Consider the following 13,043-nt stretch of genomic DNA (forward strand, 5'->3'; position numbering starts at 1 on the left):
CACAGTCATATATAGCCATTCATAAATTTAATACACTAGACCCCAAAGATACTTTATGAGGTTGCAATATCTGTCACACCTTAGTTTTAGGGTTTTGACCTAGGTTTTGCACCTTTGTTTCCGTAATTCACTAAAAATAAATATTTAAAAAAATGGTTTGAAAGTTGCTGAAGTTTAGCTAATAAACTAATCCCACAAGTAATGAAAGTGAATTCCTTGGTGTCAGTCACAAGCAAATCCAGTTTTCCCAAATCTTCTGTACATTTATGATTATTCTATTAAGTTCTTTAGAGCACCTTTAGTTTGGTCACAGTGCAATTTTAGATTGAGATGGTGTTCAAAATGCTTCTGCAGCTATTTATAAACATTTAATTTTTAGTTCAGAGAATTTTATGTCTAAAAATTAGGTAAGCTTACTTTTCTTTTCTTTGATTGCACTCTGTAGGGTATAATCATCAACATATATGTGAAGAACAAAGGCAGAAATCTCCTGAATTCTACAGCAGAACTGCATCTGAATCTAATGTGTATCTGAATAGTTTCCATTATCCTGATCATAGCTACAAGGACTATGCATTTGATACACTAAGCTTAGACAGTTCTGACAGTATGGAGACCAGCATATCTGCGTGCTCCCCTGATAATATTTCCAGGTAAATATTAACTTCTCATATTTTTTTCTTAATGGAAACTGTTAGAACAAATTGTAAACATTGAAGCAAGAGAATATAGAAGCTTTTACTAACTGGATAAGAAAATCTGCAAGAGTTGGACAGAAATATTATTTAGCATTTGGATACTGTTTTTCATCTTCAAATCAATTTAACTTATTCTCGTCTCATCCCTGAGTTTTGCAGATAGAAAATTAAAATATGGAGAGGTTAAGTAACTCGTTTAAGGTCACACAGAGAAATCAGTGTCACAGCTGGGATTAAACCTATGCAGGAGTTGACTTTCTGTATGTTTTAGTGGATTTGGCATAAGACTGCCTTTCTGATCACTGTAGACTTCTTACGTAGGATATTCATTGTCAAGTCCCTGATCCAGCAACTAAGTTTACTCTGTCTGTGTCTAGGATGTTACCTCATTGGGGCTTGGACTGCTGAACTTTTTGGATCTCTTGCCAATAATGCTAGCAATCTAGTGTCCCCTCTCCAAATCAGAATTTAAAAAAAAGAGTTCTTGGTTCTCAACAATGGGCCCTGATCTCTAGGCTATGCTTCTCTTATTTTAGGATCTTATCAGTTTAACCACTGAAGATAAAAGCAATATATTGTATTTATTTAAAAACAAGAATGCACAGCAGCTGGGGTCTGAAAACAGCATGTTGATAACCCTTTTTCTCTGACTATCCCATTGTGGTGATAGCACTTTGCTTTCTGCCAAATCCCTGTTTGGGTAGTTTGGGAAAGCATGAGAATCCTGTCAATGAAATAGAACATTGTCACAGAATTAGAAATTCTTCTGAACATGAGGAAAGCTCTTTGGCTGCCATATTGTGTTTTATCTAGCATCTGTTTCCTTGAGTATCCGCCCATTGCGCTCCTCTTTTATTTATGGGACCTTTTACAAACGTTATGAAGCAGTTTGAATGTAATGGAGAAGTTGGTTAGTTGTTGGAAATAGATATTCAGGATCAATATTTGCTGCAGTCCTCTTGTTTTGTTTATAGCAGCAAATTGTAATATAGAAGATAGATGTAAAGGCCTAACAGAGGTTTGTGTTTTCAAAGCAGGAAATGTTGATCCAGTGACAACTGAGTTTTCATTACGTGTTATTACACTAAGTGGCAAATATAATTTTAAACTTTTCTATCTAATGTATATTGATGTAGGGAAGTAATGGCTGCTCACAGATGGGCCAGATTCTGATACCCTTACTCAGGCTGAGCAACGCCTCAATGATGCTGTTTGTACAGTACAGTACAATTCAGCTTAGTAATGGTATCTGAATCTGTCTCTTTCCTATGATTGACTTATTGCACTGTGATTCTCTTTAACAGAGGCATCATGCACCTAGGCTACCCACAGACTAGCTTGCAAACAGAAGCTTAAAGGTGGGATTTTTAAAGATGCCTAACAGAGTTAGGTGCCTAGCTCCTGTTGAATTTCACTCAGGTTCTTTTGGAAATCTCAGCCTAATTTCTAAATGTTAATCACACACAAACACTCACACACAAATGCACTCAGTACTTTTATGGATCAAATGATTTCTTACTGGATAAAGTTAGTTTGGGTGGGTATTTGTTTATTTTTGTTGATCGTTCATAGATGACAGATGTCTTCCTCTTCTGAGACAGATTCCAGGACCATAAGGCATATTGAATTACAGAGGTCTCAGGGAGTATTTTAAAATGATTTCCAGCCATGTCCCACCTCTAGAAGAAAATTCAATATTGCTGTTAAATAACTCATGTACGACATAAAACATACAAAAGAAATAGGTTGGGGATAAGGAGAGAGGTTAATTGCTGGGAGTACCTAAAGTCCCACAGTGCTCAAAATATAACTGAAGTATAAATTTTGAAAGGTCATTCTTTAGCCTGTAAAAATAAGAGATCCCATGAACCATTAGTAACTTCAGTTTTCCTGGTTGAAGTATCAGAGTGTAGAGCCTTGAGCTTTACAACCTTATCTGAACCCAACAGGACCCAACTACATGTGTTAGGGTCAGGTCGGACTTGAAAATAACCCGATCTGAACTCAGGAGGATCGGGTCATCTCTGATTACCTCCTCTTGCCCAGGGTGTTGGCATGGTGGTAGCTGCATGCCCCACTCCTGCTGACCGCCACCATCTCGCTGCACTCCATATATGCTACAGAGTGAATGTGCTGATGAGTTGCAGTGCCTCTCACTCGGCAGCATGCACAGCACAGCAAGATAGCAGCTGATGACACACCAACCTCAAGGGTCAATGGTGGCTGGAGAAGGATCCCAGGCACTATGTAGGCCTAATTTCCAACGCACCAATTTTGATGTATTCATTTTCCGGTACCCTACTCCTCCTCTTACCATCCCATGACTGTGTTACCAGTAGGCTCTCTCTGCTAGAATTAATTCAGCCTTTTTGTCTCTTCTTTACATTCTTTCTTAAATAATTTTATATAACTGGGCATTGTGGAAATTCATGAACCTTTACCCACTTTCCACCAGTTAGGCATACAATTAAACTAGACCTGCTAGGAGTCAATGATTACAATAGGGCCTTCAGTCTTTCTCTCCTATCTTCAATACTGAGATGTGAGCCTTTCAGAATATGGGATTGTGTGTCCTGTCACTCAGTGCATTTTACTGATATTCCCTACTACCTGCTCTTTATTTTAATTTGGTAAATTCTGATGACAAGTTCAGTGATACAGAAGATAGTTCATGGCCAGAGGGACTTCAGTTTTACAATTAGATGGTTACTGGCGTCAATGCAGGGGATCAGTAAATGAGTGCTATGTTTTGGGCTAAGTGGCCTCTTTAGACCAACATGTTCTAGCGATGGCAAGCCACAGTGAACCCACAAACTCTATAGACTCTCGGGTCTGCATTTTTGGGCAACTCTGGATGAGAGACTATATTTATTGAGAGTATATTATACTTAATACACTATTTGTACTTGGTGCTAGCTGTACTAAATTGGACCTGACTTTTTATCAACTCTATTATTAAATTATCCAGAGTTAGTTTGTAAAATATGGCTTCAGTCTTCAACTATTCTCATAGGTAATTTTTTTTTAATGTATACAGTGCCAGCACTTCAAATGTTGCAAGAATAGAAGAGATGGAGAGACTTCTGAAACAAGCTCATGCTGAAAAGACACGACTGCTTGAATTCAGGGTAATCTAAAGATTTCTTTGACAGAGGTTAATAGATACTTTGTTCAAATAATACACATTTCATTTGGCCATTCTTAAATTGCAATTGCCTAACACAGCCCTGACGTATTCATTTTCCACTCCCCCAACTTTGTCCCACTGGAATCCTGCCATTCCTGATACTCTGTGCAATAGCTACCATTTCTGTGGCTGAGGTGGACAGAAATCCTTTCAGAGCTAATCAACATTGCTCCTTCATTTGCTAAAGAGATGGCTTATCAGTAGTACTTGCTTACCACCCCCATCTTTATGGGGCTGCTTAAAGTCTACTAGTCCAGGAGGCAAGAGACCAGCCCCTGTAACTGAACCGAAGTCTCTCAAATGGCACGGCACTAGTCTACTAGTATATATAGACCAGTCCCTTCAGGTAATGATTTTAGATGGTTTAAAATAAAATCAGCCCTATTTTCAAATTTTAAAGTGACTCATGAGTGAAGAACGTGAAAACAAAACCTGCTTTAACTATGAAAAAAAATAATACTGCACTTTAGAATTGACATTAGTGAATGTTAGTTATATTTGCTTACATTTAAATTGGACACAAAAGATTTACAGTCCTATTTCAGTCCCCTAATGTTAACAAATACACTTAAATCCCAGTCAGCAAAATGTTTGATAAGAAGTAGCATTTCATTTCATATTACAGTGGATAGATTGTTCTCCATTCAGGCATATGTTTTGACCCTCTTACAAAAACATATTAATGCTTTTAACAATGAGTTTCCCTCAGAATCAGTCAAATTAACAGACTAGACAGCACAGAGGGTCAGTCCCTGATAAAGCTAGGATTGGCTATACTGAACTCAAGTAGACCCTGTCCAAGCTGGGGGACAACTGTTTACACCTCAATTTGTAGGGGGGAATGACGAGATTATATTGTGTAGATGCAGCTTTAATGTAACTCAGTACTTTTGTATAAAGATATATTGTCTTCTAGCTTTCTGTTTAATATGGCCCTGCTCACTCTGGGATTGGAACCTGCTAGTGGGGTTTAAACACCCTTACTGCTATCATAGTGTTAGTGCACTTACCATGACATAATGCAGACATGGATTTTATTTATTTATTTAATTGTGAGAACTTTTTGGTAGCCAACTGGTGTGGTAGACTACCAGGCTTTCTGGTCTCCATTGCGCCAGGTAATAGACAGTGGTCCCTCTTATAAACTTTACTGTTGCTTTACATCAGTGGTTCTTAACCTTTACTGCGGCCTGCACCCCTTTGGTTCTCAAAATATGTTCTTGTACCCCTTAACATAAAAAAATATGTTCTTGCAACCCTTAAACCTAGATATATTTTTTGTTTGTATATTACAGTAATTGTTAAAAAATGTATAATGTTAATAAATACATAGGTTTGATTAAACAAACTAGTTGTACTTATGTGCCTGTGCTTAATTTGTGTTTTCGATTGATTTACCTTCTAAAAAATCTGGCATGTCTCACACCCCCAGAAAGGGTATCTCGCACCCGCAGGGGGTGTATGCACCCCAGGTTAAGAACCACTGCCTTCGATCATACTCTATATAATGAACCAATGATACTTTACTATTTGTAGCATTCTAAGTTTTCTGATGTGATATGGTTCCTAGACAAAGCCCCCCCCAAACCTATCCAGGTTTATTAGAGAAATTATGCTTGTGACAACCTTGTTCAAATGTGATTCTGATCTCTGTTCCCAATCCACCTTGCATATGTTCTTGGCTCCCTGAGAGGTTTAAAGGGGCTTGTAGGAGCTCTGGGTGGGATCAAGTTACTTTTAATGTTTATCAGGTGTAGTTTTACGTAGCCTATAGCTGAAACTCTGTGTGCACTGTGGTATATAGGAACGGGAAATGGAAGCCAAAAAACGAGCCCTGGAAGAAGAAAAGCGTCGCAGAGAGCAACTAGAAAAAAGATTACAAGAAGAAACTAGCCAGCGGCAAAAATTAATTGAAAAGGAAGTCAAGATACGTGAGAAACAAAGAGCACAGGTGTGTTGACGATCTACCATGTACGCACTGAAACAGCTATATAGCAAGATTCTCACAATGATGAAGGGAAGGAGTTTCTGTAGGTGGCTGGTTGCTTGAGTGCCTGTTGAACTGCTTATTTTAATACTTCTGAGATTTTGTCAATGGTCTGTTAGGGGCCTTGGATAGGTGTCTTTTTAGTTACCTAAATATTTATTCATTTAGATTTAAATATCTCTTCCCATTTATATTGGCATTGTAAATGTACTATATTAATCCTATAAGGTTTGTCACTAAATCCACTCATGGCAGAACTGTGCAGTCTGTATCACAACTATGCTGAATAATGGACATTTCTGAGAGCAGTGACTTTGTGAAAGTACACAATTACTTTTATATGTGGGACATTTTGGACTGTGAGTTGTCCTCTTCCAAATATTTTGTTGAAAAGAACAGAAAAGATGACTTTTATTTCCCTCCTTTCCTCCTATACACAGCCTCTTCAAACCAATGAGTGATGAATATTTATTTTGCCAACATTATATGAAAATATTTGGTGAATGGATCCCAAAGTAGAGACACCATGGAATTGGATTGATATGATGATATAACTCATCTTTCATGAGCACTATATATATATTTTTTCGATTACAAGTTTTTCTTTTGGTTACCCAGAAAGACTCAATTTCAGGATTCTGGGTTTTTCTTTTCAATGCTTCCTGACATTTAAACACCAAAAAGAGTGGAAGGAGCAGCATGTTCTGCAGAAACCAAAGCTACCCGAAGCTTGTTCAGTATAGTGATGTACAATTTCAGAGGGTGCCAAATATACACAATACAAAAGGCCACCACTGTATGTAGAAAGATGCAGTGATACTGAATGTCTCAAAGCACTTGAAAACCATTAACGAGTTAGATACATACCACTCCATTGCATAGATAGAGAAACTGAGGCACACAGCAGTTAACTGACTTGTCCAAGGTCACACAACCGGAGTTCTTCTTTTCCCAAAGCTCCCACAGATATTTTGACACACACATCTGTGCTTTAACCCCCAAAAAATTCTTCTGTCATTTGAACTCTATTACTTAATGGCTGGTTTTAAGAAACCTATGTTCTCTGCTGAAAATCCCCCCCCCCTTTTTTTTTAATCCCAGTATTCAACAGTTGACATAGGTACATATTGCAAAAATGTGTCTGTTCTCTTAAGAAAATCCAAGGCTGCAACTCACAAATTTAATCTTTGCTACCTTCATAGTTTGAACGTGGGTGCTACTTGTACTTTTTATCTGCTTACCACATATAGAAAAAGATGAAAGATTTATGGAGTATCTTTTTGCTCTGTGTTAGGCCCGCCCCTTGACTCGCTACTTGCCGATCAGAAAGGAGGACTTCGATCTACGAGGTCACATCGAAACAGCTGGTCACAACATAGAGACCTGTTACCACATCTCACTCACGGAGAAGACCTGTCGAGGCTTTCTGATTAAAATGGGAGGGAAAATTAAAACATGGAAAAAACGGTGGTTTGTTTTTGATAGAAGCAAGAGAACATTTTCTTATTATGCAGGTAGGTTGTGTTTCTTCATCCAGGATTGAGCCCTTCTGTGGCAGTACCATTCTTATGTTCCCCCAACATTTGTCGTGTAGAGACTATTGTTAAATTAAGTGTCATTTACACAATTTTTACGGGTCTTCAAAACCAGCAGGGACAAACAAAGTTAATTGCCTTGGATAGGAAATCATTGTAGAACAGGGAGCTGATATGATCATGGTTACTCAGTCCAATGTGCAACAGTGATTGTTGGTGTTGTGGAGGCATTTCAAGTTCTCGGTCAGAAAAGGGCTCCATTATGCTGGGTGTTTTATTTATATATACACACATGTACCACCCACCCACACACATACTGTCTCTCTTTCCTTTCTCCTGTTCTGAAGAGTTTGCAATCTGAGATGAGACACAAATGAGTGCAACAGACAAAGGGAGGGAAGAGGGAAGAGAAGGGTAACAACAATAAGATCGTCAGGTTCCTACTGTACAGCATGATGGTTTTGTTTTATATAATTATTAAATAAATAAAATCAGTTATAGTTGACTTTGGTATAGCCTAGTCCTCACTGGTGGCCTGATTTCTGGTAGGCTTCACAGAAGAACTTGATTTGTGTTAACTTATTTTTAAAAAAATCAGATTAATTACTTGCCTTTATAACGCACTTTCTTTAACTTAGCATCTCATCATATTTTAACATTGTTCCTTGTGGTCTGGAGATGACGAAGATCATCATCATAATTTAATGATAAATGCGAACTAGATTCTTGGTTTTACTTGTCATACTCCTAAAGGCAGTTAAAACACAGGCCAACCAAACTTCTGTCATTTCTAGACTAAGGAAATCCAATAAATAAATTTCAGAAACAGCTACATCTAGAGTACTACCATCTTTGAAGATAAAATCACAGGCTTTAAATTGCTTTATTACATACACTAGTTTTAAATAAAAATACTGGAAATATACAAACGGATGCAAATACAAAAAATCTGCAGTGCTATTGTACATTTCTGTGGTTTATTGTTTGAATGTGAAAGTTGGGATGGACCCAGAAATATATTTTGTAGTGTTTTAACTTCCATTGATAAAAGAAATCAGGCAGAGGTTTACTCTAGGTGATAACTGTTACCAAGCAAAGGAACACATATATGCTATAAAAACTGAACAGTTCCATTTCCTCACATGGCATTACATTAGCAGCAGGCAGAATGGAGCTGAATATTGGTGGTATAGGAATATATTACAAATTACCCATTTTATGTTTTTGAAAAAGTGATACTTATAGTCACTAAATGTCCATAATATTTCAGCATAGTTTGCAATATTAGTTGTGGTCAAACTTAAACAGAAACATTCACTTTTACTGTTCTGAACATCTGGTTTATTTATTAGCAAGGCATTTAACAAATAGTATAGTGCTCCCATCTGGTACTGATTTTTAAAAGATAGTTACCAGTTTCAGTTTCGAGTTCAGTACAGCTGCTCTAATGTAGTGTCAATTATCAAAGAAAACATTTCATAACATCTCGATGACTCAAGCCAACAAACAAAATTAAATCAAAACCTCATACCAGCTAAGTACAAATGCAGCTGTTGGTATGCATTAGAAACTGTCAATGTGACTTTAACAATACAGCAAATTTCCAAGATAAGTATTGATGGTATAAATGTAGAGCCCATGGCCTGTAACTGAACATACAGGTATAGTGTCCTTAGGATTGCAGGTGTACTGAGCAGAAAGAGAACTGATCCCGAAGCCTGTAATGTAGCACAAAGACTAAAATGTAGTTAGTTCTTGACCTGAAAATTATATAGAACTTTCTTGGTACAAAGACTAAGCATTGTCTAAGCACTGAACATTACATCATCAGATTAACATTTTGTCATGAATATTTCTTCCAAAACTGTAATAATGATTACTCACGTCTAAAGTGAAATGCACATATAGGGCCAGACTTTGGAGGGGCAGGGGAAATGAAAGCAGCCTACCTTCTTTGCATGTAGAAACTGCTGGCACAAGTAATGGAACTTAGATGGTGAACATGTCTGCATAAATAACAGGAATCAATCCCAAACAAGAGGCCAGTTGGAGACTGTGCAGAAAATCCAGTCTGTAATCTTTTTCTCTTTAATGTCTCCTAATTAAAGCCATCCCTGATTCAACTTCTCCTTGGTCTCTTAATACCATCATGGCTCCAGTAGTGTTATAAATCTGTCAAGGACCCACTTGCACCATTGTTGAGTAACAAGTACAATTTTTGTTTGAAGCTTCTGAGAGTTTACCATAAACAGGAAAACTTTTTTTTTTAATAGAAAAAGTCCTCATGCAATGTTGTTTTGAAGTAAAACTAAGTATCAAACTGTCTGCCAGATTTGGTCTTCATAGCAGCTTTGGGGGGGAAACATCACTGTTAATGTGCCAGTTTTGTTGTAATGTTTTAGCAACAATGATCTAATAAAAAAATTAAGGTGAACACTATATTTAACTTTGTGTGCAATTTTACCCACTGTATGCTACCAAGTTGAAAAGGCAGGCTGAAGATTCCATGGGGTATTTTGCAAACGAAAGTGCTAGCGTGCAGTCTTTGATTAATACAGGAGTGAACATGCAAATTCAATTAACCCTTCAACGCTTATGGTATATTGTTTGTTTCAATTTTCAAAACCTCAATTTTCTCTCTCATTTGCAGACAAGCATGAAACTAAATTAAAAGGAGTAATATATTTCCAAGCCATTGAAGAAGTCTATTATGATCATCTAAAGAATGCATATAAGGTAAACATTATCATTTTTGTTATTTTTATTAATTATCCTATAATAGCACCCAAAATGTGGTAGATGTTGTACAGACATAGGAAGAAAAAATTCATGTCTCAAAGAGCTAAAAAACAAACAAACACAAAATCCCTTACACACACACACACAAGACATGGAAAAGCATAGAATGTGTAGATAAAGTGGCCAGGGCGATGACTGGCATACCTAATTTTGTATGCAGTCTTGTAGCGGTGTCAGTCCCACGATATTAGAGAGACCAGCTGGGTGAGATATTATCGTTCATTGGGCCAACTTCTGTTGGTGAGAGAGAAGCTTTTGAGCTTACACAGAGCTCTTCTTCAGGTCTGGAAAATGTACTCAAGTGTTTCAGCTAAATACAAGGTGGAACAGATGTGTTAACTATTTATGGTAAACAATCTGTTCCAGCTTGTATTTAGCTGTGACACTGAGTACATTTCCCAGACCTGAAGAAGAGCTCTGTTTAAGCTTGAAAGCTTGTCTCCGACACCAACAGAAGTGGGTCCAATAACAGATCTTACCTTACCCACCTTTTGTGTCTCATACATAATTTTGTTAGTTCAATATATAAAACAAGATATTGAGAGACAGAAGAGATGTAGTCCACCTGGCAAGTGATGTGGTCTCAAAACGGGTCAGGGACGCCAGGTACTCCTGAGTTCTAATTCCTGCTGTGCCACTGTCAATCCCTTTGTGGCTTTGGGCAAAAATAAGTCCCTCAGCTTACATTTCCCTCACTATAAAATGGGGATAATAATGCACTTTAATCAAAGGATTGATATTGTTTATTACTTTACAAGAAAGAGGAAAATGGTTCTTCCATTCTGAGTATTGGGACAGCACTCTGCTATCTTCGCTCAAAAAGTCCCAGTCTGATGAGAGACTTTTCAGATTTTCCAATCGTCTGCAAAGTTACCAAGTAGTCAGATCTCATCCTTGATATAAATGTTTAAAAATCGGCAGAGGTTGAAAACAAGGAGTTAGACCAATTAGATTTGGCCTCTTTTACATTAATGGAGTTTTCATTATATAAAGAGAACAGTACTTAGATACAGAGCCTACTCCCAGACTTAAAGAAAATTTCAAGATTTACTTCTATGCACAAGGGAAATGTAACTTCTGCAGTAAATCCCTATCCTGTACCACCACCTATATCAGGAAAAGAGAGAGATGGTGGTAGAGTATCTGGCAGCATTAGGGTTTAGGGAGGACTCGGCAGGAAAGATGACCACATGGAGCCTTTCGTATCTGCCACCCGTCCCAGATGCTGAAAATGCATCTGATGACACATACACAGAGGTTCTTCCTGAATATGGTGTTTTAGGGATGAAATATTGGCTCCAGTGAAGTCAATGGGTATTATGCCACTGACTTCAATGGACCAGGATTTCATCCTAAGTTACTAGAGCTGCAGCTACAGGTGGCCTAAATCAGGGGATGTAGTTGTGTTTCTAGCCCAAGATGGGAGTTGATTTGATTTTGAAGCTCTGGGAGGAGTACCCCTGACTAGCATCTGCCCTTTGGAAGGACTGTGAGCCATTTCAACCCATCCTCAAGAAGTGGACTTTAAGAATTAAAATCACTTTTGATCACTTGCTGCAGCAGGTGCACAGGGGAAATTGTGGTTTAGAGACTAAACATTTGGTCTCACATATTGCTGCTCAGTTTAGGAGTAAGTCATACAGTGTATCTGCATTAGGCCTGAGTACTCTCAACACCAGTTTCCTGCTAGAGCAGTGGTCCCCAACCTTTTTGTCTGGCAGGTGCCAGACGATGGACCGTGGCGGCGGTCAAGCATCCGCCAAAATGCCACCGAATTTCGCCGGTGTCATCGCCGAAATGCCGCCAAATTTCGGTGGCATTTCGGCAGATGCTCGACTGCCAGCCAGGACGCGGTCGCATTTAGATGCACGGGCACCGCGTTGGGGACCCCTGTGCTAGAGGTAGCAGGATGGGGTTGAGCAAATTCTGAGTTACTCAGGATGCGATGTGAAGTAGCCATTGCTCAACTGGCTTTTTCCTTGACAGTCTCCCAGTACAGGATTTTACTCACTGTCAGTAAGCTGCTCTCATGTCATACAACTGATTTTGCTGCTTCTTCTTTATTTTAGAGTCCCAACCCATTACTCACTTTCAGTGTTAAGACTCATGACCGAATATATTACATGGTTGCTCCAACGCCAGAAGCCATGAGGATATGGATGGATGTTATAGTTACAGGAGCAGAAGGATACACCCACTTCATGTTATAATAAAATGGTGCAAGAGTTCATTCACAAGGCATATTGCAATAACCTTGTACATGAATTTAGCCATATGCAAGTGAATTTGAAAAGCCATATACAATATTGATAACTTTCACAAGTATTCTTCTCATGATGCGCACACAAACTCTCACAATCAGATTTTATACACACAAGTGAAAGTAAGATTATTTGCTTCTTTTAGTTGATCATTATAATAGCAAAAGAACTAAAGCTATTGAAAGTGTCATAGTGTTCATGGGTAATCAAGTCAACTTAAGTATGGTATATTGATTCAATAGTAGTTTCTTACAAATTCTATATAGAAGATGTCTTCATAAATACAAACTAAACAGTTTACAGAATTGTTTGTGTGTGCTCATTGGTATGTAAACATTTTAGTAATGGAACAGAATGGTATAATAGCATATATTTTTAATATGCAGTATTTGACATTTATAGGTAATTAGATGGCTTTTTTAAATTTTTACTTATGTATTTTATAAAAAAAAAAGAAAAGAAAAAACCCAAACATACCAGCCTACTATACATGTAGTTCTTGTCTTAGTATTTTAAAATACTACAGAGCCAAAGATTTACGTGATTCCTGTATGAGAATGAACTCAAATTGTGAGC

At 37.8% G+C, this 13,043-nt stretch overlaps 1 protein-coding gene across 5 annotated transcripts in view; it reads left to right on the forward strand.

Moving 5' to 3' along the window:
- The window catches only part of PHLDB2 (pleckstrin homology like domain family B member 2), an 83,116-nt gene extending 70,541 nt beyond the window's left edge, over window positions 1–12,575 (forward strand). For all 5 annotated transcript variants that reach the window (XM_045001888.1, XM_045001889.1, XM_045001891.1 and 2 more), the window contains 6 exons: window positions 446–653; window positions 3,736–3,826; window positions 5,690–5,836; window positions 7,167–7,386; window positions 10,058–10,143; window positions 12,276–12,575. In XM_045001888.1, the coding sequence (XP_044857823.1) occupies window positions 446–653; window positions 3,736–3,826; window positions 5,690–5,836; window positions 7,167–7,386; window positions 10,058–10,143; window positions 12,276–12,416 (893 nt within the window). In that variant the 3' untranslated portion in view covers window positions 12,417–12,575. The remainder of the gene's footprint in view (window positions 1–445; window positions 654–3,735; window positions 3,827–5,689; window positions 5,837–7,166; window positions 7,387–10,057; window positions 10,144–12,275) is intronic.
- The last annotated feature ends 468 nt before the right edge of the window (window positions 12,576–13,043 follow it).

The sequence above is a fragment of the Mauremys mutica genome, chromosome 1 (assembly GCF_020497125.1).
Source record: "Mauremys mutica isolate MM-2020 ecotype Southern chromosome 1, ASM2049712v1, whole genome shotgun sequence".
Classification (NCBI taxonomy): Eukaryota; Metazoa; Chordata; order Testudines; family Geoemydidae; genus Mauremys; species Mauremys mutica.